At 34.1% G+C, this 24,431-nt stretch overlaps 1 protein-coding gene and 1 long non-coding RNA gene across 8 annotated transcripts in view; one reads left to right on the top strand and one right to left on the bottom strand.

Annotated features, from left to right (window-relative positions):
- Positions 1 to 24,431, top strand: part of LOC116750025 — a 30,923-nt gene that overhangs the window by 3,490 nt on the left and 3,002 nt on the right. The window contains exon 3 of one of the 2 annotated variants that reach the window (XR_004348777.1): positions 13,949 to 14,003. This is a non-coding gene — a long non-coding RNA (uncharacterized LOC116750025). Of the gene's footprint in view, positions 1 to 13,948; positions 16,255 to 24,431 lie in introns of those variants that run through there. The other variant, XR_004348772.1, reaches the window with a different exon arrangement.
- Positions 100 to 24,431, bottom strand: part of SLC35A3 (solute carrier family 35 member A3) — a 51,418-nt gene continuing 27,086 nt past the window's right edge. For 5 of the 6 annotated variants that reach the window (XM_032624905.1, XM_032624914.1, XM_032624934.1 and 2 more), the window contains 4 exons: positions 22,569 to 22,740; positions 18,461 to 18,579; positions 16,512 to 16,645; positions 100 to 10,979 (listed from right to left, as the gene is read on the bottom strand). In XM_032624905.1, coding sequence (XP_032480796.1) covers positions 10,871 to 10,979; positions 16,512 to 16,645; positions 18,461 to 18,579; positions 22,569 to 22,740 — 534 coding nt within the window. In that variant the 3' untranslated portion in view covers positions 100 to 10,870. Of the gene's footprint in view, positions 11,114 to 16,511; positions 16,646 to 18,460; positions 18,580 to 22,568; positions 22,741 to 24,431 lie in introns of all 6 variants that reach the window. The other variant, XM_032624920.1, reaches the window with a different exon arrangement.

Here is a 24,431-nt window from a genome sequence, read left to right as displayed (position 1 = left end):
AACTCAACATTTGTTTAAAAATATTCTCTTACTGAAACTGACTTGAAGTTCTTTAGAGAAAGTAAGATGAGATAGATTTCATAGTTAAATCCCCAGGAGTTTGTTTTGGATGGATAGAGAGGGCTGGTAAGATCATTTATTGTGTGGTTACGCTGACCTTTTTCAAAATCATACTTCATCTAGCTGCACCAGCTTTATCATCCTTAACAACTGATTATTGTTTAGTCATTCAAAAAAATATTTGAGGGCTTCCCTGGTGGTGCAGTGGTTGAGAGTCCGCCTGCCGATGCAGGGGTCATGGGTTCGTGCCCCGGTCCGGGGAGATCCCACATGCCGCGGAGTGGCTAGGCCCGTGAGCCATGGCCGCTGAGCCTGCGCATCTGGAGCCTGTGCTCCGCAACGGGAGAGGCCACAACAGTGAGAGGCCTGTGTACTGCAAAAAAAAAAAAAAAAAAATTTGAGTACCTGTAAGTGTCTGCCACAGTTTTACTAGACACTGGAGATACATCAATAGATGACATGATATTTATGTACGTAGAGCTTAATTATACTGGGGGACAGAGTTATAAAACAAACACAAAATGAAGATAATTACAAATTGTGGTAAGTGCTGTTGTAAAAAAGGTAATAAGAGAAATTTAGCATATACTGAATGTCCAGAGTGTCCCAGGCATTGTGCTAGAAGAGCTGCAATAGTAAACAAGAGATGACTCTTGTAACAGACTTACTGTGCATATACTTGTGGCTTTCTGTGTGATTTGGGGTTGTGAAGATTCACAAACTTTACGTTAAGAGGTTGATGTGTCAGTTAGGGTTCTTTGGTTATAGTCAACAGAAACTAGCATTAGCTAACATAAGCAAAATGGAATGATTTGGAAGGATCCTGAAAGTTCCCAAAATTAATGAGAAGGTGAATAATCAGGCTTGAAAACAGGCAAGAACCAGTATTTGGAAAGTTCATGAGAACACTTCATGAGGCACTTTGGAAGGGAGAGAAATCCCTTGGAGAGAAGGGCAAGTGGCTGAAGTAAATATTCCAAAAGAAACAAGATTGTATGGCAGAATCCAATCCCCCCAAATGTGCCGTTTATTAAAGAAACTGCACTTTACCATACAAACAGAAGAGGGCCTCCTTAACTATGAAACCGTCACCTACATTCTTTCACCCCTTCCTTCTGTAGAACAATCTGTTCTTGCTGATCCAAGAAAATCCTACATTGTTTTACGAGGGACAGAAAAAGCCACCAAAACCCCATAAAAGGCTACTATAAAAGGAAAACAGAAAGTGAAAACTTTTAAATTAATAGAAAATACTACCCTCTAGAAAATATGAAGCAGAGGAAAACTATATACATCACTCCAATATGAATTAAATATCATTAAATGAGCAACTGCAGATGTGAAAGAATGTAACAAACTGTTAAAAACTCAATAGGAAGATGAGAGTTGATCAAACTCAGGCAATTTACTGAAATAGTAAAATCATCTAAAAAATGAAAACTAAAGTACAGGGTTCCTAAGAGAGAACAGATACACATGAAAATAAGGAACATGGAGGAGAGGAATAAATCAGCTATAAGGAAAAAAAGAGAAAATGACATGGAAAAAATTATCTGGGCCTCCAGGAAAAAAAAAAACAACAAACAAAGTTAATATTTTTTCCAAAGGGGGAAAAAAAATCAAATGGTGCCAGATTTCTTGACAATAACACCAAGCAACACAACAATGGAGCAACATTTTCAAAAAAACTCAAAGTGTGAGCCAAAGATTTTATAGTTCATCAAGCTGTACTTAAAGTATCTAGGCTCTAGAACAAATTTTAAACATGCTAGAACTTGAGGAATATTGTACTTACAAGCCCTCCTTGAGTACTCTACTATAAGAGCTTCATCCAGCCAAGAGTTGATTGGGGAGCCTTCAGCTAAAGTACTGGTGAAGAGTATTAAATATACTTAAAATATATTTAATTTTATAACAAATGCAGGGACTAGGTTGAAAAAATAGTGTGTAAATGTTATATGTTCTAAAACATTTCGAATAGAAATAAGGCAACTAAAAAATATGAGAAGATGGAAGGAGTAGAATAAGTTCATTGGTTGTCACAAAGGCAATTAGATGGGAGTCAAAGAACATTTAAAACGGCAAATAGTAGAAGCTTAAACAAGCAAAAAGAGGTCTTTTATGGCATTACATAAAATGTTATCAGTAAAAAGGTAACCACTAGAACAGAAAACCCTTTCTAAACATAAAAAGAAATTTTAAAAGCAAGGAACACACTCCACATGGTGAAACGCAATAAATATAGCAATGTACACACTTTATTTTTTTAAAAGAAACACAGGAAAGATAAACTAGCAACTAATGAAAATAATTATCTATAGGAGGTGATTAGGAATGGGCTGGAGGCACAGGCATGGCAGCTTGGCTAATCTGAGTATACTTTTTATATAGTTTTAACTTTGAACCATGTAAATGCTTCACGTATTCAAAAGCAATAAAATTTTTAAATTAAATATGAAATTGAATACAAACAAAAACAAACTAAACTAGTTATATCACAGTGATAGCAATAACCATGTAGAGAAAATAGTAATTTACGTTAACTTTTGAACATGTACTCTCAGTGGGCTATTCTAAGGACAAAGAGAACTGCAAATTTTATTCAATATGTTTTCCATTAGTAATACTGGTATTGTAGTGCTGAAACATAAGCTATATAATAAAACATATAAGCAAATATGCTAATGTTACTCAGAACCAATATTTTCACTGTAAGAGAAAAGAGAGGCAAATATAAAATAAGAAAAAAGCTTGTAATACTAATTTTTAATTGTAAACATTGATTTAAATTCATGAACTCTGAAAAATGTTATTTCCTAGCTCTGCCCACTGATATATGGCCCATAAGTAAATGGAGTTCAAATTCCATTCCCCCTAAAAGGAATAGATAGGGCTCCTTGGAGAAATAGCTGATATTCCCCAGCTTTGGAACAGGACAAGTACGAGGCAAGTCTGGAACATACTGTTGTACCTGAAGCAAGGAGGACCTCAGAGACTAATGTGGTCATGTCTAACAGAACAGAAGCTAGCTTCTAGTGACCTCCACTGGCTACTGGCTTACAATATGAACATCAAAAGGAAATGTGACTGGGGAATTCCCTGGAGATGCAGTGTTTAGGACTCCACACTCTCACTGCTGAGGGCCTGGGTTCGATCCCTGGTCAGGGAACTAAGATCTCATAAGCCCTGAGGCGCAGCTAAAAAAACAAACAGAAAAACAAAACAAAACAAAACAACAAAACTGTGACTGTAATTAGCTATAATGTTTACATTGAAGATTAAGGACAGTGATCTGGGGGAAAAAAAAGGGCTTTGGGAACAAGAAAGGAGGGAAAATAGTCTTTTTAAAATAGAGGAATAGAAACTATATAATAAATGTAGAAGAAAATTAGAGAATTAAAAAATTTTAAATCACTATTTTGCACCTCAGTGTGATAAATGATTCAGTTAAGAATCATCAGTTGATGCTAAAACCATTGAATGAAAGGCTGATAGGAAAAAGAACATTCCCATGGTGCCAAAATACTACCCTAAAGAATACTAATTACTAAGGGGAGAAAATGACCTTTACAATGGAAAGATCTGTTAGTCACCACCTTGACTGAATGATTATCATCAGTAATGAGACAATCTAGAATTATGTGTCTTCTAATGTGATACAATATAAAACCTAAAAGATAATCTGAAATATTCTTTCCCAAAACATTTAACCTGAAGTTAATCAAACCTACAGACTTCCAGTTTGAAGGAAATGCAAAGAATAAAGGGAACAAATCAAGGATATTGACAGATCATGGATGGATGCCAAGTGACTTACACTCTTCAAAAAGTCACATCATGGGGAAAAAAAGCCATTGGGGTACAGGGAAGGATCTTCTAGACTAAAAGAGACAATCAAATAGAAAGTATGATCCTCATCTGAATCCTGGATCAAAGCCAAAAAAACCTGTAAAAAGTCATTTTTTGAGACAACTGGAAATATCTGAATATGAACGTAGGTGATACAATAAAATTAAATTTTCTTAAGTGTGATAATGGGATTGAATTTAATTAGAAAAATGTCCATATTTTTAGAAGTGTCCTGATAAAGCTAGTATGGCAAAATGTTAATTGTTGAATTCAGGTGGAGGGCAAATGGGTATACTATTATTTCAACTTTTATATACTTTAAAATTTTTTCAAAATGAGAAGCTAGGGAAAATTTAAATTTAAAAAAAAAGGTCTTTTAACAATGCTTACTTTGTGAGTACATGGAGATGACCCATGAATTTTTCAAAACTAAGCTGACAATCATAGCATGATTGAAGTCATTAAAACGGCAATAACAATATAAAAATGAAATATTAAAAGCAAAAACAGGGGAATTCCCTGGTGGTCCAATGCTTAGGACCCCGTGCTTTCAGTGCCGAGACCCAGGTTCAATCCCTGGTCAGGAAACTAACATTCCGCAAACTGTGCGGCGCGGCGAAAAGGCCTTTAAGGTGAATGGAGACAAATATAAAGTAATGAAAATTTGGGGCATTATATATATATAACATCCAAAGTAAGCTTCAGATTTTAAAAGTTTAGAATTCATAGCAGTATTTTGAAACAGCTGTAAAATGAAACATAAACTCACCTCTGTCATTTTCTGTAATCCTATTAGCATCCAAGAAATATTACTGTTGCTATCTTTAAAAACCTGTTGAAGCAGCTTGCATATATTAGAAAAAGCACTTAGCATCATAATTTTTAATTGCTGTATTTACTATCCAAGCAAAATAAAATAAAATGGAACATAATAAAACTTCAGCCTAAAGGAGAAAACTTAAACCCTCAATTATTAGAAATTGTGTTTTTGTATATACAATGTTTTTTAAAAGAATAAACACATAAACTCACATCCACAGATTTTGTTTAAAATATACAAGTGAAGTCTGATTTAACACATTTAACTAAACCTTTTAAATACTTTACATTTAAAGTACATTTTTTTAGAGTGAATTTTCAGATGATTACCCCAAAACACTGTAACAGCATTCATTATTCTTTTAAATCCTCAGTAAGTTCAAGTTAAAAAAGGAAGAAAGTGTGTATCTCAGGTAAACTATTCCCAAAGGAGTATCATTACTGTTTAAAGAAGTTACTTTTAACATATTAGAAACCCTAAATAAATAAATGTAAATAAATGCATAAATGAAAAAACCTGATTAGATCCAATGGAGGGCGGATACTTAACCCCAATAAAGGATGACTGGAAATGTGGAGCTGTCAGTTAACAGTGAAGGCCTATTATGAGCCAAACTAAAGTGATGGCTACTGGTAATTTACAGTTAGCTCAGGGAGCAAGCACCCTTCTAGTTACTAGATGAGATGCTGCCCAATTCATGAATCGTCAAAAAAGCCAATTAGATCTTCTAAATAAATAAAATTAGCTCAAAATTGTATGTTAATATACAGCATAGATTAAAAGTTTATAAATTAATTTTTAAATGTCTTTTAAGTATTCCAACATTTAATAAAATTATAATTAAATATCAGAACTGAAAACTAAATACTACATATGCTACTTAGCACTGTATCTGATTGTTTTTCTGCCCTTGAGTCATGTTCAGAATCATTTCACAAAATTTCTGAAATTAAAAATGACAATGTATAAATGTCTCCATAAACAATTGTCATTGCTTGTGTCATCCTCATCAGTTCAGAAGAATGTGTATGAGAGACGAATGGCCACTGTGTAAGGAATTTGGCCTTTCCCAAAGAGTTCTGGCCTTTATCGTCAGGAGGTCCCAGTGAGAGGAGTGTCTTTGTTATTCATATTGGGCTCCTCAAATCACATCTTATAATTTATGCTAACATGAGCCCCTAGAGCCTGATGTCAGCTAGTTCTCCAGGGAGGGTCAGGGCTGGAGAGTGAGTTCAACCATGTGTGCAAAGAATCTATCAATCATGCCAAGTAATAAAACTTCAGTAAAAATCTGAACACCAAAGCGTGGGTGAACTTTCCCGATTGGCAGTACTTGCGTGTAGTATCATAAATTGTGGCCAGAGTATATGACATTGTCTAAGACTCCACAGGGAGTGGACAATTGGAAAGGACGACTGGAGTTTGGACCCCTCCTAGACTCTGCCCTATGTGTCTCTTCCTTTGGCTGGTTCTAACTTGTATTCTTTCTCTGGAATAAATGTGATTATAATAGCTTTCAGTGAGTTCTTTCTAGTGAATTATTGAACCTGAAGGTGAATTTGGGAAACCTCTGAATTTATAGTCACCAAGACACTCTACTATAGTACAATTTCAAATCTTTGGGATTTGAAGTTCGGCAATTTATTTCCTCTGATATTTTCTCCTCTGGAATGTGTATGTAATCAATCCTGCTTTGAAAAAATTCTCTTTTTAAGAACAGTAAGAAAGACAATTATGATTACTAACACTGGTCACTATCTGACTGTGTTGAATGGCAGTGGTATCTATAAGATTTAGATTATGAGGCGTATTTGCATAGCACAGGATTCAAGGATTTTGATATACTTTCAATGAAAGTATTACAATAAAAAAAATACTTAAAGATTTTCAGTTAGTGCTTCTGAGAAGATACCAAAGAAGGGTATACATTTTAATGCTGATATTATTTTAGTAACATTTTAAAACAGCATTTTGTACAAGGTTACTTCAGTAATAAAGGTGGAAATAAAATCCTTTATATTGCTTATCATTTGATCTCTATGCATTGAATTGATAGTCACAATAGAAACAATTATATTCAAATTATGAAGAAAACTGGGAATTTCCTGGTGGTCCAGTGGTTAGGACTCTGTGCTTCCACTGCAGGGGGCACGGGCTTGATCCCTGGTCGGGAAACTAAAATCCTCCAAGCCATGCGGTGCAGCCAAAAAACAAATATGAAAAAAATATATACCGATTACTGTAATTTCTTAACTTTGAGGCTAGCAAAGAGATAATTTATTTAAAGCAAAAAAATTTTAGACTGTTATCATCATACAGGTAGAGAAATTCTAACGAGTTTAAATAAAATCCAGTCTTTCATGCTAAGGCATAGGCTAGTAAAAAGGAAGATCACACACATGATAAAGGTAACTAGAGAGGTAGGGAAAGGCTCAGTGAGTCATTTTTGATATATAGAGAGGAGACTAATTCATGGTTAAGTCAAGCACAGGTGAACAGGGAAACAAGGAAATATAGGAAAAAATTTACATAGTTATGAAAATAATCTATTTCCATAAATCTACTGAATAGATATAACTGGATACCAAAAAATGACAAAGAGAAATTTATCAATTAAAAAGCCATTTAACAAAAGACCAATTTACAGATTCCTTTGAATTATGTCCATAAAAAATTTAAATATACAAATCACAGCCCCAAACCCAAAAGAATCTTCCTAAACAAAGGAAATACACATATAGACAAATTCAGAATCCAAATCATTAAAAAAATAGTTTAAAAATCACAGTAAATTATATCTTATAATAAGAAATAAAAAACCAAAATGACAGTTATATACAATTGTTAAAGTTTCAAAATTTCAATGATGGAGCAATAGTACCATAATTTATTTAAATAAGTTCTGTTCACTAATACTTGTATAATATACCTATTTTAATATTCTGTTAGATAATGGATTTAAATAGCAAATGTTGAAACAATGAAAAAATTGAATTATATTCTTAAAACATCCTAATTTTGCCTATGTGTCCAAAATTGTGAATTACAGTAATGTCCTCCGGAAAAGTCAGGTATTTGGTAAAGCAAGGCACATAGGACCAGGTTTTGATAAAGGTGCTTTTTCTTTGGTCCTATAATTACTTTAAATATGCTACATATCTGGGAGATCCTTAAGATGACTTTCGATATAGCATAAATAACTTTCATAAACTTTTTCTTATGTAGAGCATACATTCATATGTAATTAAATATTATAAAAACGAAAGTGTAAATAAAATGAGTGATGCTAAACCCTGTTTTTAAAAACAAAACAACTCAGGTGACTATACAATGACATTTTAAAAGTCTAATAATTTGATATGTAGGAAAAGTGTATCAATTCTTAAGAATAGTTTGTATTACACTAAGTCTACTGAGCACAAAGTCAATTAATTTCCACTCAGATTCTGTCTCTTTAGATTCTAGTTTAAATATCAAACCACCTTTCCTTCTATGAAATTGTGACATTCAATATAAATTGATGTAAACATTTAAGTTTTGCATCTCTACACTACATTTTCCACCATAAAAGTAGTCTACAATGTCTCTAAAAATCACTTATTATAGAATTGATAATATTACTGTGTTGATACATCTACATGTTGCATTTCAAAATTTTCTTCCAAAATACCATATTCTTAAGTTTTATAGAACTATCAGTTGGCACTCTTCTCCCATGAGTTAGCACATTTTTATAATGAACAAAGTAGTAAATGTAAACTCTAAAAAGTATAAGAATTTAAATAATCAAGGAGTCATAATTATAAAAGATTGATACAATAAGGCTTCTGGAGGTCATCAAAATATACAGCACACACAGAAGAAAACAGCATTATCTGTATATATGACATGATCTAGGATACAGGTCCACCTTCTCAAATATGATTATTTCTTTATGAATCACAAACTACACAACCAAATCTCTAATAACGTTTTCAAACCTACTAGAAAAGCAAAATATAAATTATGCCTGTCTAATAAAAGTTTGCTTTGCAAATAGACTATTTTGCCCTTTCTCAGAACTCTTGATTACATTTTATAAACTTTGGTGGGAATCTTGAAAATTGTGTTATTTTGGACACCTGAAAATATATTACTATTGTAACTAACATGTCTGATGTCCAATAATTTGCTGTATCATTTTTTGAAGTGTTAAAATTGAGACTAAACCTGAATTAACAATTAATTATGAATGCACACTGAATTAACACATAAGTACCCAACCAGTACTTCAGTGTGAGCTGAACATAAATCTTTATACTTAGTCTTGAATTCTGTGCATTATAGGATTTAGATTTCCCTTAGCAGTTAAGTAATAAGATGTAAGCCTGAATGTTGTTACAGTCTAAAAACACCATTCTCAAATTGTGGTAAAGTTATTAAATAAATACTCTAAAAGGTGGTCACTGAAAGTCGTAAGTCAGAGTTCCAGAAAGTTTGCTTGGTGCCAACTTGGAATCACCAGCAGATTAATTTAAAATACTTTGTAATTTTAAGCATTTTTTAAAACTCTGTATGGAATATATTAGGCTTTTGTCCTGTAGAGGCTAGGTTTGCCTCAGCAAAGTAACACAGCCAGTCCTAATTAGGCCAAGAATAGCCAACAGTTTGTAACATAGTATTTTTCAGCCAAATTTTGTTTAACAAAATCCATTAGAATTATATAAAAATATTTATTTTTTACAGATTTATACTATTAGAACAGGAGACTTTTAAAAATATATAATGTATGAAAGAAAAAAATAAATTCCTATACATAATAGGTAATTCTGTCTCTAGTCAATAATTAAATTAAACCCATATTCCAATTTTAGAAAGTATTTGTGCCCACCTGTTCATTTGATCATTTCTGCTATATTTTCTCTCCCTGAACCAATTTATTAAATAACTCATGTAATTTGCAATCTCAACTCCAGTGCTAATCAAATGTAAAGGAAACCACTATTGTAAAGCAAAGCTGTGGCTCCTTCCTGGCAGCTTTTGTAGGGTCACAGAAAGGGAATTCAGAATTCAGCTGCCTCTCCCAGACATGCATCAGAGAATTCCTGGGAATGGTGGGTTTATGAGAGGCCTAGAAAGTTCTTCTGAGCAGCCTTGAATTTATACTTACAGTGCCATTTAAAATAATGTAATATGGCAATCTGGAATGTCTCCAAGAAAAGTCATTTTGGTCTCAATTTATTGACATCTGTACTACTATTTTTTTGGTTTTGTCAACAGTTGTAGATTAAAAGAAGTTTTTACAGATCAATGAGTAAAATATTCATCTAAAAATGCTCTAGTTATTATACAGTATATGCTTTGATAGTTCAAAATTCTCCAAATGGAGACATTAGACAATAATTATTATTTTAAATTATTATGAGTATTTAAATTACATTTTAAAACTTTAATGGAAATTAACACACACAGAAATTTATTTTAAAGTAATATTAAGGATTTATCTGATTTACAGAAAAGAAATACAATTAAGAGATTAAGGACAAAACTCCATTAGTGTAAAAGTAACTGGCTACTATCTAGCACAGGAACAACTGGATTGCTTGCTTCCAGCAGTTCTGAAGCACTAAAAGATCTTAAAATGTAGATGGAGAAACAGATGTGTATATTTCTTTACATTAAATTTAAATATGAATTTACTGTCTGACAAATCAGACCCAGAATGTTACTTTATCAATTTTTATGCAGTTGAACATTTGCAACATATAGCAATCTTTTGTTTAGTAATATTCTGTATAAATATAAAAATCTGAGATACATGAAAATGTTTTTCAAATCATCCTATTTCTTCACAGCTTTATAGGTAATTATAATTTTCAAACTTTGAATATCCATGTTATTTGATATATCTGTACAGAAAGAGTAAGATAAAAAACATTTAATAAGATTAAATATATCTAATTTGCAAAATTGATGTCTGACATTTGTTGTGTGCTCTTGCAAAGAATGCATAGGATATTTCTGCAGCAATCAAAAACATAAAATCTTTTTAAACTCAGATTTCAAGTTTCCTCCAATAATTATTCTAATCCCTGGAAATACTTTCAAGTTTTGATTTCTTGATGCAATAGGCATTTTGTTACATATACATATATTTTATCCTTAAACGTTCATATTTTCAAACCATTTGAACATTATGATCAGATTCAGCATGATGATTTTTTTCTTAGAATCTGTAGAAGTCCTCTGTGCAGGATTAATGTTGAGATTCCTAGTGCACCATTGTGAAAAACCAGATAAAGACAGTATTACCACTATGCTTTAGTGGGATTTCCTGCAGGTTTAGGATCATAACCATATAGGAAAGTAGCTGTTATTACAAGGATGGCTCCAAGGAAAAAGACACTAAATAGATGAAGAAGAAATGAAAAAGAGAAAATCAGATTAAAAACAAAACAAGTTATATTTCTTTACTATAAAAACAAATATAAGTTGGGACAAAATGTTCCAGTAACATGGCTAACAAATACTGAGTACTTACTACATTCCAGATATTTAGCTAAGTGTTTTACATGCATTATCTCATTTAGTTCTCACAACAACCTTATAAGGAAGGACTAGCACTGTCCTCATTTGTTTATATATGAGGAAACAGGTTTAGAGAATTTAAATAATTTGCTTAAAGTCCCACAGCTTGAAGTGGGAGATAGAATTCAAACTCAGGTATGTTTAACTCTAGAGCCAAGCCTGCACTTTCATCCACTGTGCTATACTGTAGTCTCCCAAAGCAAAGATGTATAAAAGGTTGTATTTCATCTTTTTTCAAAACCATTTTTTAAAATCGAAGTATAGTTAATTTGCAATATTGTGTTAGTTTCAGGTATACAGCAAAGTTATTCAGTTATACATATATGTACATATAGTATTTCATTGTAATGTGCCTTTTGCCTATAATACATTGAATAATAAGAGATCTCGATTTTTTAAAAATTTGAATATATAAAGGGAAAACTGCATTCTTTTCAAACCACAGTAAAGTTCAGTTTAAAATACAAGGTAGTAATAAGCAAAACTCAGGATTTTTATAGGATGCTTTACAAAAGGAAATAAGACTGAATGCAGGAAGACTTGGTTTCTTCTTTAGTTTATCTATCCATATATATAATATACCTTACTATAAACAGGAAATGAATTTAAACTGGTACTGGAACTCAAACTGAATGTAAACTGGAATATCAGTCTTAACTTTTAACATGTATATTATTCAAAGTGCTGTTACAGGGACATGAATTAGTCGTGCTTTTAAAGTTTTTATTAACAGTTTGAAATCACTCCCCTGCCTCAAAAAAAAAAAAATGTTCTATAAGGGGAAAAGATCACTAATCCTTATTATGAGTTAAAGGGCCCTTCATAATATGGTCCTTCCAACCTTATCTCCCACACTCCACCCCACCCCATCTATAATTCAGCCACTCCATTTAGTGAACACAACATGCCTTTCAGGGCAGTATCCTTGTAGATGCTATTCCTCTGACTGCAGTGTCCCTCCCAAGAAAACTGCTTATTCATAACAACTCAGGTCTTAAGTCTCCAAGACTAACTCCCTTAAGCAGAGTTACTCTATGGTAACACTTTATCACACTGTAGTAAATAATGTCTTATTTACATTCTGCTCCCCTGCTCAACCATGTGTTCCTCATTCATCATTATATTCCTAGTACCTAGCATATATAGGGAGCTTAATCATTATCTGTTATGATAAATCTAGTGTTGACTTGATGCAGATGTGTAACTTTTCAAACGCCTTGAATACATATATACATATAAGATTAAGAGAACATAAAACTTCCTATAATGTAAATAGCTTGAAGAAAATTACTACCACAGGAATATTTGGTAACAATTTAGGCTGCATAAGCTTCTGACTGAGCACTTTCTTTGTCAATCATTATGAGTTTCTCTTAACTTTCCAGAAATCTGGAATTGCATAGAATCACATGCTCAGTTGGAAAGTTGTCTGATCCAACTTTCTACCCACCGTAGGAACCCACTGTATGATATTTCTAACAGGATCTACTAGACCAGGGGTCCCCAATCCTGGCCTGTTAGGAACCAGGCCACACAGCAGGAGGTGAGCGGCAGGCAAGTGAGCGAAGCTTCATCTGTATTTACAGCCGCTTCCCATCACCTGCATTACTGCCTGAGCTCTGCCTCTTGTCAGCATCATGGTGAGTTGTATAATTATTTCATTATATATTACAATGTAATAATAATAGAAATAAAGTGCACAATAACTGTAATGTGTTTGAATCATCCCGAAACCATCCCTCCCCGTAATGCTGTGGAAAAACTGTCTTCCACAAAACTGGTCCCTGGTGCCAAAAAAGGTTGGGGACCGCTGTACTAGACTATCTACTGTCAGGAAACCCCTGCTTCCCAAGCCAGCTATTTTTTAGGTGGTTCTGAGAGAAATAATTTTGTTAAGGAAAAAGCTATCAGAATTTAATATTTCAAGGATTTGAGCCCCCTCTTTCTAATGGAATTGTGTATATACTTCCATTGCTGCATTGATCATAGTTATAATTTATTCTCATGCCCGTCTCTCCAGTCACTGTGATCTCCTTGAAGATAAAAAATCATATCTTATTCAGGCATTCCTGTTTTTCCAGGATCTAGTACACTGGCAGGCAGACATATAGTGGACACAATAAACTTTTGATAAAAGAATAAGCAAGCCTAAATACAAGGATGGTAATACCAATAAGCCAAATAATGAGCACAAAAAAAAATAGGAAAGGGAATACTGGTAATATATCAGTATAGATGTCTAGCAGTCAGTTGAAAATAGGGATCTAGAGTTATCTTCATAGAGAGGACAGGTAAGACATGGCAGTGGATGAGATAGATAAGAGAGTGAGTGAAGACTGACAGTTACCAAAGGAACAATCAGAAAGGCAGGTACAGGGGTCAGGGGTACTACTTCTGAGAAACCAAAAAACTTTCAGGAGGTGAAATGGGTGTAACAAAGGAAAATATATTATTATATTCACAATATAGATCATTGCATTTATTGGATAATAGAAGTTCTCCACAAAAGAAAGAATACATAAAGATGGAGGGCTTAGCTATCTATTTTAGGAAAAATAACCTGTCTTCTCCATCTGACTTGGTGTCCTATGCATATTCTCAAAACATTCATTCATTCAATAATAACAGTATCATTGTCTTTTCTCTTTTTAGCTTCATCCCAACATACGTTACATGCTCCCTCAGAAACATGGATTTACAAACACAGGTATGTAGCTTACTGAAAAACTCCTACTCTTTTGTCCCTCTGCTGGTTTACGTGATCATTTACTTGTTTTATTCCCTGCATGATTTGAAGATTTAAAGTTAACACTTTGGCCTTATTTGATGTTTTATTTTTTTTGAAAAAGGTATGCCTTTTTAAGTTACCCTAAAAATATACAAGTTCCAAACATTCTCAAATAATATTAAAGCATGTAATTTCCCCATTTAATACGTAGGGAATAAAGCATCACTAAGACATAGGTGCTAATTATTACGGTTGTCTCAACGTAAGTAATTCATTCCCGTATCAAGTTAAAAACATAAATACTTTTAAATTCATGCCTCAGAAAAATTACAGATTTCAACTCGCATGTCCCAGACCTATTGTCCAAGTTGCTAGAGAAGAACCAAACCATAAATGTTCAGTATAGAAATAGAATGAGCATATTACATTTTTCTACTACCAAATTCCACCCACAATCCTATCTCACTCTCACTAACACAAATTAATTTTACTAACTGTATTAAAATTTTAAGATCTTGAACATTCATTCAACAAACATACTGAGTATCTATTATGTGCCAAACTCCAGCCTTGCTTACTTATTATCAGATGGTGGTAAGTCTTCTGAAGACAGGAGGAAAGAATGTTGGAAGAGGGGGGTGCTTTTTCTTAGATCTCTTGATAAAGGGATATTTGAGCCAAGATCTAAGGACATGAGGGAGTATGCCATGTGAATATGTAGGGGATGCGTTTTCCAAGAAAAATAGGGCAAGTCAAAGCCCATAGCAAAGAAGTTACAATAGCAAAAAAAAAAAATTTAAAAATTTAAAAAAGGTAAACAAGAGAAAAGTAGTATCAGGTAAGGATAGAAAGGTAGCTAAAAGCCAAAGCAAATAGGCTGTCGATGGTGACAACTTTTGAGTGACATAGGAAGCAATTAGAGGGTTTCTGAGTATGATCTGATTTACACTGAAAAGAACCATTCTGGTTACTGAATGGAGAAAATTCAGGGACACAGGTGAAGAGAAGAAGCAAGGAGACAAGTCAGGAGACTATTTCCTTAATCTAGACAATAAATGAGGGTGACTTGGATCGTGGTGGTAGCAGCAGAAGTTGTGAGAAATGGTCAGCTTCTGGAGATATTAAAAAGGAAGAATTGACAGGATTTGCTTCTGGATTAGAAAGACATGTGAGAGAATAGTAAAGAGAAGCTGACAACCTTACTTCACTAAGAAAATTTAAAATTTCCATACATTTTAACTTCCTCTTATAAAGCTATCTATATCCATAGCTATAGAGTCTGCCTTCTCTGAGGTTACTGTGGATATACTGTGTTCCTATCTAAGTCAGAAAGGATTTTGGCCTAAGCAACTGAAAGAATGAAGGTGCTGCCACTTACTAAATTGGGAACCCTGACAGAGATGGGGAATGAGTTACACATTGAAGAAAATGTCAAATAGACAATTAGATATAAAAGCCTGGAATTCAAATTTAAATTTGAGAGTTATTAGCCTATAGATGGTATTTAAAGCCGTGAGAATAGAGATCACCAAGGGAGTGAGTGCAGATAAAAGAAGTCCAAGGACAGATGAAGAGAGTACTCCCGAAGTTTAGAGAATGAGAAGATAAGGAGGGGAGTGAAGTTAGAGGAAACCATGAATGGTATCCTGGAATCCATTAAAATATAATCTCATTACTCTGGGATTACAAATTAGTAATTGTAAAAAAAATAGAACTTTATTACACTTTACTCTTCCTCACTGTCTTCTCTCTTGGCATCCATGACACTACACAATCCTGGGTCTCCTGCCTCACCCATCATTCCTTTTGCAATTCTTTTTCAGACTGTTCTTCTCCCTGCCACCACCTAATTGAATTTTCTCATGAGCCACCTTCTCTATATAAACAAACTATCCTCTTCAAGAATGCCACCTACTCTCTTGGCTTTAGCTATATAAATTCTTCATTTAAAGATGTAATTATATGACTTATTTTATGACTTTTATGACTTACTAACTTTTAAAAATATGACTTGTAACTTTGGGGAAAAAAACCTATTCAGATCTATTGAGAAAATTCTGGTGAGCCAAATTGTATAAATTGCTTTCCAGTGTTAGATTTTCTTTCATGCATTTAGTTTGAAACCTTTTTAAAAAGATAGTTAAATGGGGGGCTTCCCTGGTGGCTCAGTGGTTGAGAGTCCGCCTGCCGATGCAGGGGACATGGGTTCGTGCCCCGGTCCAGGAAGATCCCACATGCCGCGGAGCAGCTGGGCCCGTGAGCCATGGCCGCTGGGCCTGCGCGTCCAGAGCCTGTGCTCCGCAACGGGAGAGGCCACACAGTGAGAGGCCCGCATACCAACAACAACAACAAAAAAAGTTAAATGAATCTTACTATATTTCTTCAAAAGTTGTAATAGAACAGAATTTTTCAGATTAGATCTTATGAAGGACTCTTATTTTTCTATATACTTTTGGAGGTTTAAAGAAATAGAAAAGAATACACTACCTGGTTGGTACGAAATCTTGTAGCCAAAAATAAGATATCAGTGTTGATAATATTATGGACAGAGAGGTTGCAAATCCTTTTAAAATGTTATCCGCATACTTAATAACAGCAGCTATTACAAGGCCTCCCAGTGCCTGCAGAAGTTTTAAAAGATTATTTTAAAAAATAAACATATATAAAACTGCTTTTCAAAACAATCTCAATGAAGCTTCAGGCTTTGTCCTATAACCTAATCCCATTAAAGTCAGTGATTTTTATTAAACATCTCATAACAAATGGACTTATAGGTTTTGTTCAGTAGCCCCCTTATTTCAAAAGGTATCTGACAAAGTAACTACCAGCATAATCTGAAGTTTGTTATAATGGAGTTTGACCATATTATGAATAAAACATCTATCCTCATCCAATTTAGTAATTAAACATCACTTGTTCAGACAAATGTGGGAAAATTGGACACACTGATTAGTGAAATACTTTTACTTTTGATTAAAAATAAACTGTAACTTGAAAGTTATTTTACTAGTCTTTTAATAGCCTAACTTGGATTTCTTCCTCTAGTTTCTTCCCATTCGAATCTACCTTTCATTGCTGTCAGATTACTCTTCCTAAAGCACTTTAATCATTCTCTTTAAGAGTGAAGAACTGGGCTTCCCTGGTGGCGCAGTGGTTGAGAGTCCGCCTGCTGATGCAGGGGACACGGGTTTGTGCCCCAGTCCGGGAAGATCCCACATGCCGCCGAGCGGCTGGGCCCGTGAGCCATGGCCACTGAGCCTGCGCGTCCGGAGCCTGTGCTCCACAACGGGAGAGGACACAACAGTGAGAGGACCGCGTACCGCAAAAAAAAAAAAAAAAAAAAGAGTGAAGAACTTTCTACCAAATCCCTCTCAAATTCCAAATTGTGGCTACTTAAATAACAAAGTTTTACCATATCTCATAGTTTTGTTTTCTACCGAACCCTACATATCAGCTCCCAAGTCTGGGTTACCCACTTTCACTGTACCTTTTCAAATGGTAGAAGCTTTATGAGAGAAAGTCACAAATTATGCCAAGTGAGCTCACTATAAATTGATGTTTGAGTCCTGGTATTTCTTAGCAGTGTTCTCATTCCCCTATTTACTCCCTCATACCAACTGTACCAAACCTTTTAAATTTTTCTCAAGTCTTTAGCCCCTCTTAAGGAAAGAGAGCTTCCCTCCTTGATAGGATAAAAGCCATCATACATAAACTCTCCTGACTTACCCTATCTCTACCTCAAATTTTCTCTGAATTTTCACTACCCTTGTCTCCTTTTCTCCTATATTAAAAATAGAAGTATCCTTCCTGCTTTCAAAACACAATTATCCTTTGCCACCTTCACCCATCCTCCCTAAGGGACCTTGTTTCTTACAGCTTCAAATACCTCTAGAGAAAGGCTTTGTGAAGGCAGAGACTTCTATCTTCATTTTTGTATCCTCCAGAGTACTCAGTAAGTATTTTTTGAAGATGAAATTACTCAACCCTTGGAATAATTTCAAGTTATAAGCCGAGGTAATTTGATAGGAGTACTCCAATATGTAACCAAAATATAAACTATAAACTGTTACAGATTTAAATATCTAGATCTGCTTCTTGAGCCTGAAATAGCTGACCACAGACTTCCTGTAAAATGATCAAAACAGTAGAAAAATTACAAGTTATATTTGTCCTCAGCTTTCAACTTTTATTCTTAAACTTGCATTTTCGTTATGTTAAATTTAAATACCATAAAGTTCATTCATGATTCATTTTCAAATAAGTTTTCATTACAGCATTTAGATCAGTTCTATTTTAACTTCCCTGAATAAACTAGAGATAATGAGAGTACTGATAGGAGGGACCCTTCTTCCTCATATCAGTATATCATAGCTACTATGATTCTCTATATTAAAATAAAATTTATTAGCATAAATGTAAGACTTTAAATGCTTTACCTGAAGAACAACAACTATCCAGGTCAGCCAGTTATACCCCTGAAAAAATCCATTCTTTGATACCAGTTCTCCATCATAAACATATACACCCATTAATCCAAATATACTCCCAAAGAAACCTAAAATAAAAGTAAAGTCTATGTCAAACATCATTTAGTTTACCTGAAGAGATATTTTTCTATTAACATTCCAAATTTTAAACTTTTCCTTTTCAATAAAATTGGACTACTTTAAAATTTTTTTACTTGTATAATTATATAAACTTAAGAAAAGTATACTTAGTACTATATTATGACTGTAATATAGACATGGGAATATATAAAAGAACAGAGATTACCAACTTTGGAGGACTGAAAAAATATAATGTATACATTCCAGGACTAAATGGCTCTCCCATTCAAATATTTCTAAAATGCTCACTTTTGGTGTATTTCATTGTATCTTATATCTTCCTATTTGCTAGATCTAGATTTTCATATATTCACATTCATACATGCAGATATAATAGCTCAGGTATGTGGTCCAGCATTTTCCTTTATTTAGAAATTTTGGATGTACAATAATTAATAAACAAAAAATTAGAGCTAAGAAACAGTCAGCCATAGGCAACATCAGAATGTTGTTATTGAAGTCTCACTGTTAGGGAAAGTCAGCTCAGTGAGAGCCTGAAATGTGTCTTATTCACTGCTGAATCCCTTATTTCTACCACAGAGCTTATCACATGACTACTGGATCTAAGATTTCCTGGAGCAATCCTAAACTATGAATAAAGAAATGGATATTACAGGGGTCATCTCTTTGGGGCAGTCTGTAGTAAGATATGCAAAGAGTGCAGGGTAAAGCAATTTTTTATAAAGCCACAACTACTCAAAGTATTCCACAGTGAAAAAGAACTAAAAGGGATGTGAAATGTTCTTTCTAAAATTTTATTTATGCCAACTCTATTATTTTAATATGTCTAATTTAGAACATGAAAATAATACTGGTATAATACAAAATCACAAAAATAAACACTTCCAAGGGTATTATTCATTTCTTTTTTAATTATAAAAATGACACTTGATAATTACAAAAAATGTATAGAGTACAGAAGAGTACACACATGTCAGTATGTACAGATCTACTGCATTCTTTCTATCAGTTGCGTAATATTCCATCGTACGGACAATAACAGTATGAAATACACATATAATGCCACATGCAACAAAATGTACTAAGTGCTTTATGTATGTTAACTCAAAACAACCCTATGAGGTGGACACTTCTAGTTCGTTTTACAGATGAACAAACTGAAGCAAAGAGAGGTTAAATAAACTTGCCCAAACTCATGTTGCTGGTTAGTGATGGATTCAAGATTTTAATCCAGGCAGAGTGGTTTTGAAGTCTATGATCCATTTAATCATATTGATAATTTATTTAACCAGTATTCTAAATGTTTTCTATTTTTTACAATTGTAACCAATGCTGAAATGAATAAACTTGGACATTTATCTTTGTTCTCTTGTATAAATATTTATATCTGTAGGATAAATTCTTATCCAGACATGGAATTTTTACATTAAAGCTGTAATTTATTTAAAATTTTGTTATATATTCCCAAATTGAGATCCAATAAGGTTACATCAGTCTACCAGTTGCCCCTCCATATTCGCAGGTTTTGCATCCACAGATTCAACCATCCGTGAATCAAAAATGTAAAAAAAAATTCCAGAAAGTTCCAAAAAACAAAACTTGAATTTGCCGGCACAGCAACTTATTTACAAAGCATTTACACTGTATTAGGTATTATAAATAATTTAGAGATGATTCAGTGTATATGAGAAGATTGTATAAGTCATATGCAAACACTATACACCATTTTACACAAGGGACTTGATCATCCATGGCAGTCCTGGAACCAATCCCCCACAGATACCAAGGGAAGACTGTACTCCTAGCAACCTAAGGTAACAAGAGTTCCTGCTTCTCCATTCTGTGGCTAATACTGGATCTTATCAATTAGCTAATCTTTGACCGTTGATGTTTGAAAACTTCTATACATTGTTTTGTTTTTGTAATCTCGAGTTCTATAACTTATTTATGTATCCTTTTCAAAACTTTGAGTTATTACCATTACCATTAGGTTGTGTTATGAGGTCAAACCAAAGAATAATAAATCCATGAAATACCACAGAATTGTGAATTCTGACCTTTCATTTTTATCTTAAAATCGAGAAAATTTGGGGTAACTCATACAAACCTGAATATTTCTTTCTTTTCTGATATTTGCGTATTAATGTAAATAGCTGACATAAGTGCTTAGGCACTAATAAAGCACAAGGCACTTTATTCTAAACACTTTACATGTATTATCTCATTTAATCCACATAGCAACATATGAAATAAGTACCATAATTAAGTATATTTTATAGATGAGGAAGCAGAGAGGAAGGTTAATAAGTAAGTTCTATAATGCCACACACGTGGTAGGTAATAAAATCAGGATTTGGGGCTTCCCTGGTGGCGCAGTGGTTGAGAGTCCGCCTGCTGATGCAGGGGACACGGGTTCGTGCCCCAGTCCAGGAAGATCCCACATGCCACGGAGCGGCTGGGACCGTGAGCCGTGGCCACTGAGCCTGCACATCCGGAGCCTGTGCTCCACAACGGGAGAGGCCACAACAGTGAGAGGCCCACGATCCGCAAAAAAAAAAAAAAAAAAAATCAAGATTTGAGTGGTCAGACTACTAAACCAAGAGTTCTTAACCACTATGCTATAGATATACTCTTTCTGAAATGGTGAATGCTTTTCAAGTCTGAACTTGCCTTCTAGACAAACTGAACAAAGGGAAGCTAATTTAATTGTTTTCAAAAATATTTACCTTGAAGTTATTAAAAAAAAACACACAATACATTTCTACAAATTTTGCAGAGAAACAAATAAATACTATGAGATAAAATGAAGGTTCAGTCTGTTTGTCATCATAATATGTGAAAACAGCTGAAAGGATGGACTTTAATCAAATTTTGAAGGTTTGTCTTAAAATACAGGCCATTAGGATTACAGACAATTCACTGTATAGGGCCTGGAAGGGCCTGTTATGACTGCTATCAGGAAACATGGTATAGCTATTAAGCTGATGTGAAGAAAAAAACAGTGGCTTCAAAGAAAAAAACAATGGTTTCAAAGATGAGCTCCAAAGTCACAGGGACAGAGGCTTAAAACAGAACATGTTGATTTGCAGTTGAGCTGCTTCTCACATGTAGCATCTTCCAAAATGAATGTGACAAGAATACTAAATTCTGAAATCTTTGTATGAGGAGTTAAATGTTACAATACTGTATACAAATAGTTTAAATATCTATTCAAAGGCAATCTCTTTTTTCTTTTAAACTATTCACCTTCAGTTAGATAAATGCTGTAGTATTTAAAAGCTAAAATGTAACAATTTGAAATAAAAAAGCATAGGAAGATTTTAAAGAGACAATTTCTTCATTTCAAACTTGCTCCATTTAAGTATCTATTTTTTCAGCTTTACTGAGGTATAATTGATAAGTAGAATTCTAAGACATTTGAAGTGTACATTGTGGTGATTTGATATACAACATGGTGACTGTAGCTGATAACACTGCATCATATAATTAAATTTACTATCTTTTTTTGTTTGTTTGTTTTACTATCTTAATCTCTTTTTCCAGGAGGAAAATATGTTATTTGCAACATCTGTGGAAAACATAGCAACCAAAGACAAAGGCTCCAAATGGTGAGGACAGAAACAGGCTTCATACATTCTTATGAGCACCGACCCAAAATTCCACATTCTTGAAAAGACATTCATTTAAAATACAGTTTGTCAAAAGGCAAAAACCCTGACAGATATTTGCATCAACAGCAACTTTTATAAAAGGTTTATTTAATTAAAGATACATAGGACTTCCTGGCAGTCCAGTGGTTAAGATGCTGTGCTCCCAATGTAGGGGGCACAGGTTCAATCCCTGGTTGAGGAACTAAGATCCTGCATGCTGTGTGGTGTGGCCAAAAAATTTTTAAGAACAACAGGAAAACACAGAAATCTTTAAACATAACAATATAATCCTTTAAAAATAATATTAGAAAACATTTAAAACTTACCAAGTTGAATGTTTCTTATCCACACTGATTGTTTGGTTTCTTTTAAGATTTTCTCAAAGTAAACCCCAGCAAAGCCACTTGAAAAACATGCTGTGAGAACTGCCATGAGGCCTACAAATTGTGAGCCAGCTGAAAGTTCCTTAGAATTAAGCTCTTGAGAATCTGAGGGCCACTGAACAAAAAGAAAAACAAAATTGAAGTTTAATTCCTATAATATTTTACAAAATACATATTTAGAGTCCACTCTTAGACCTTAAGGTAAAAATGCAGCCAATACCATCCTGGGGGATTGCAGACAAGAGCTTTTGAAAGAAAAACTTAGAATCATTTTTTTTTTTCCCATAGTGATATCACTGTTGTAATTTATAATTTCAAAAATACCCTTAAAAAAAGAACAAGTATAATAAACGCACAGATGCACAAAATAGCCTCCACAAGCAGTTTAGTTGTAGAAATTCAGAGTGTGAAGTGTTGGAGCAGCAAAAATGAGTATGGAGCTGATGTTTCATTATGGAAGGTCCATTTCATGCTAACCATTCTGAGCTTTATTCTGTAGATCAGTGTTCCTAAAACTTCACTTATTTCCCCATCATCTTCGTGGTTTTTGTCAAATGTATGTTCTCCCTAAACTACTACTTGATATTTTAATTTAAAATACCTCACTTTTTTTTCTTTTTTTTTTTTAAAGAAGATGTTGGGGGTAGGAGTTTAGTAATTTATTTATTTATTTATGGCTGTGTTGGGTCTTCGTCTCTGTGTGAGGGCTTTCTCTAGTTGTGGCAAGCGGGGGCCACTCTTCATGGCGGTGCGCGGGCCTCTCACTATCGCGGCCTCTCTTATTGCAGAGCACAGGCTCCAGATGCGCAGGCTCAGTAGTTGTGGCTCACGGGCCTAGTTGCTCCACGGCATGTGGGATCCTCCCAGACCAGGGCTCGAACCCATGTCCCCTGCATTAGCAGGCAGATTCTCAACCACTGCTCCACCAGGGAAGCCCTAAAATACCTCACTTTTAAAAACTGAATACCGACTTTACCTTACCTTAAGCAGAATCTATGAAAATATGGGTTTGACATGCCAATTATATTTTTCTAATAACCACTTAAATAACTATTAGAAATATTTATTCAAAATATACATACCACACTCTGAGGAAAGTGATTTTAGGGGAGGGGGGCTTTGGACGGCAGTAGATTGACATGATTGGATTTCTTTTAGATAGACAACAGTGGTGACTAAGTGGAGGCTGAATTATAAGACAGAAGTTAAAAAAAAAAATCAATTAGGAGGCAAAAGATTACTTGAGACACAAAGAAGGCTTGAAATGTGGAAGTGTTAGAGATAGACAAGGACAAAATCAAGAAGTATTAGAAAGCAGAATCAGAAAGTCTTAGTGATTGACTGGATGTACAGGCTAAAGGAAGAGTCTAGGACAACTCTCAGGCTAAGTAAATCATGACTGGAAAAAACAGAAATAAAGAACAGGTTTGGTGGGGAAAAGGTAAAGTGCAGCTTTGGATACACTGAGTTTATAAGGCCTATTGAACAACCAAACAAAGATGTCCAATGTGCTTTTAGATATATAAATCTGAAACTAGAGGTGATAACCAGAGCTGATGACACAGACCAAGAAGCTATCAGCATATGTGTTAATAAAAACCTTCAGAAAGAATGAAATCTCCAAAAATAAGGAAATAATTTAAGAGAAATAACAAGCCTATCAACAACACAATATCTAATGGGAATATCAAGAAAGAGGACCCCAGGAAGGAAACCAGTAAGGAATCATTAGAAAGATGTGAAAAGAACCAGGAGCGAGTGGTATCAGGGAAGCTGAGAGACAATAGGAAGGGAGTGGTTGATCTC

The sequence above is a fragment of the Phocoena sinus genome, chromosome 1 (genome assembly GCF_008692025.1).
Source record: "Phocoena sinus isolate mPhoSin1 chromosome 1, mPhoSin1.pri, whole genome shotgun sequence".
Lineage (NCBI taxonomy): Eukaryota > Metazoa > Chordata > Mammalia > Artiodactyla > Phocoenidae > Phocoena > Phocoena sinus.
The sequence above is the reverse complement of the archived record's forward strand: the minus strand, read 5'-3'. Positions and strand labels throughout refer to the sequence as shown.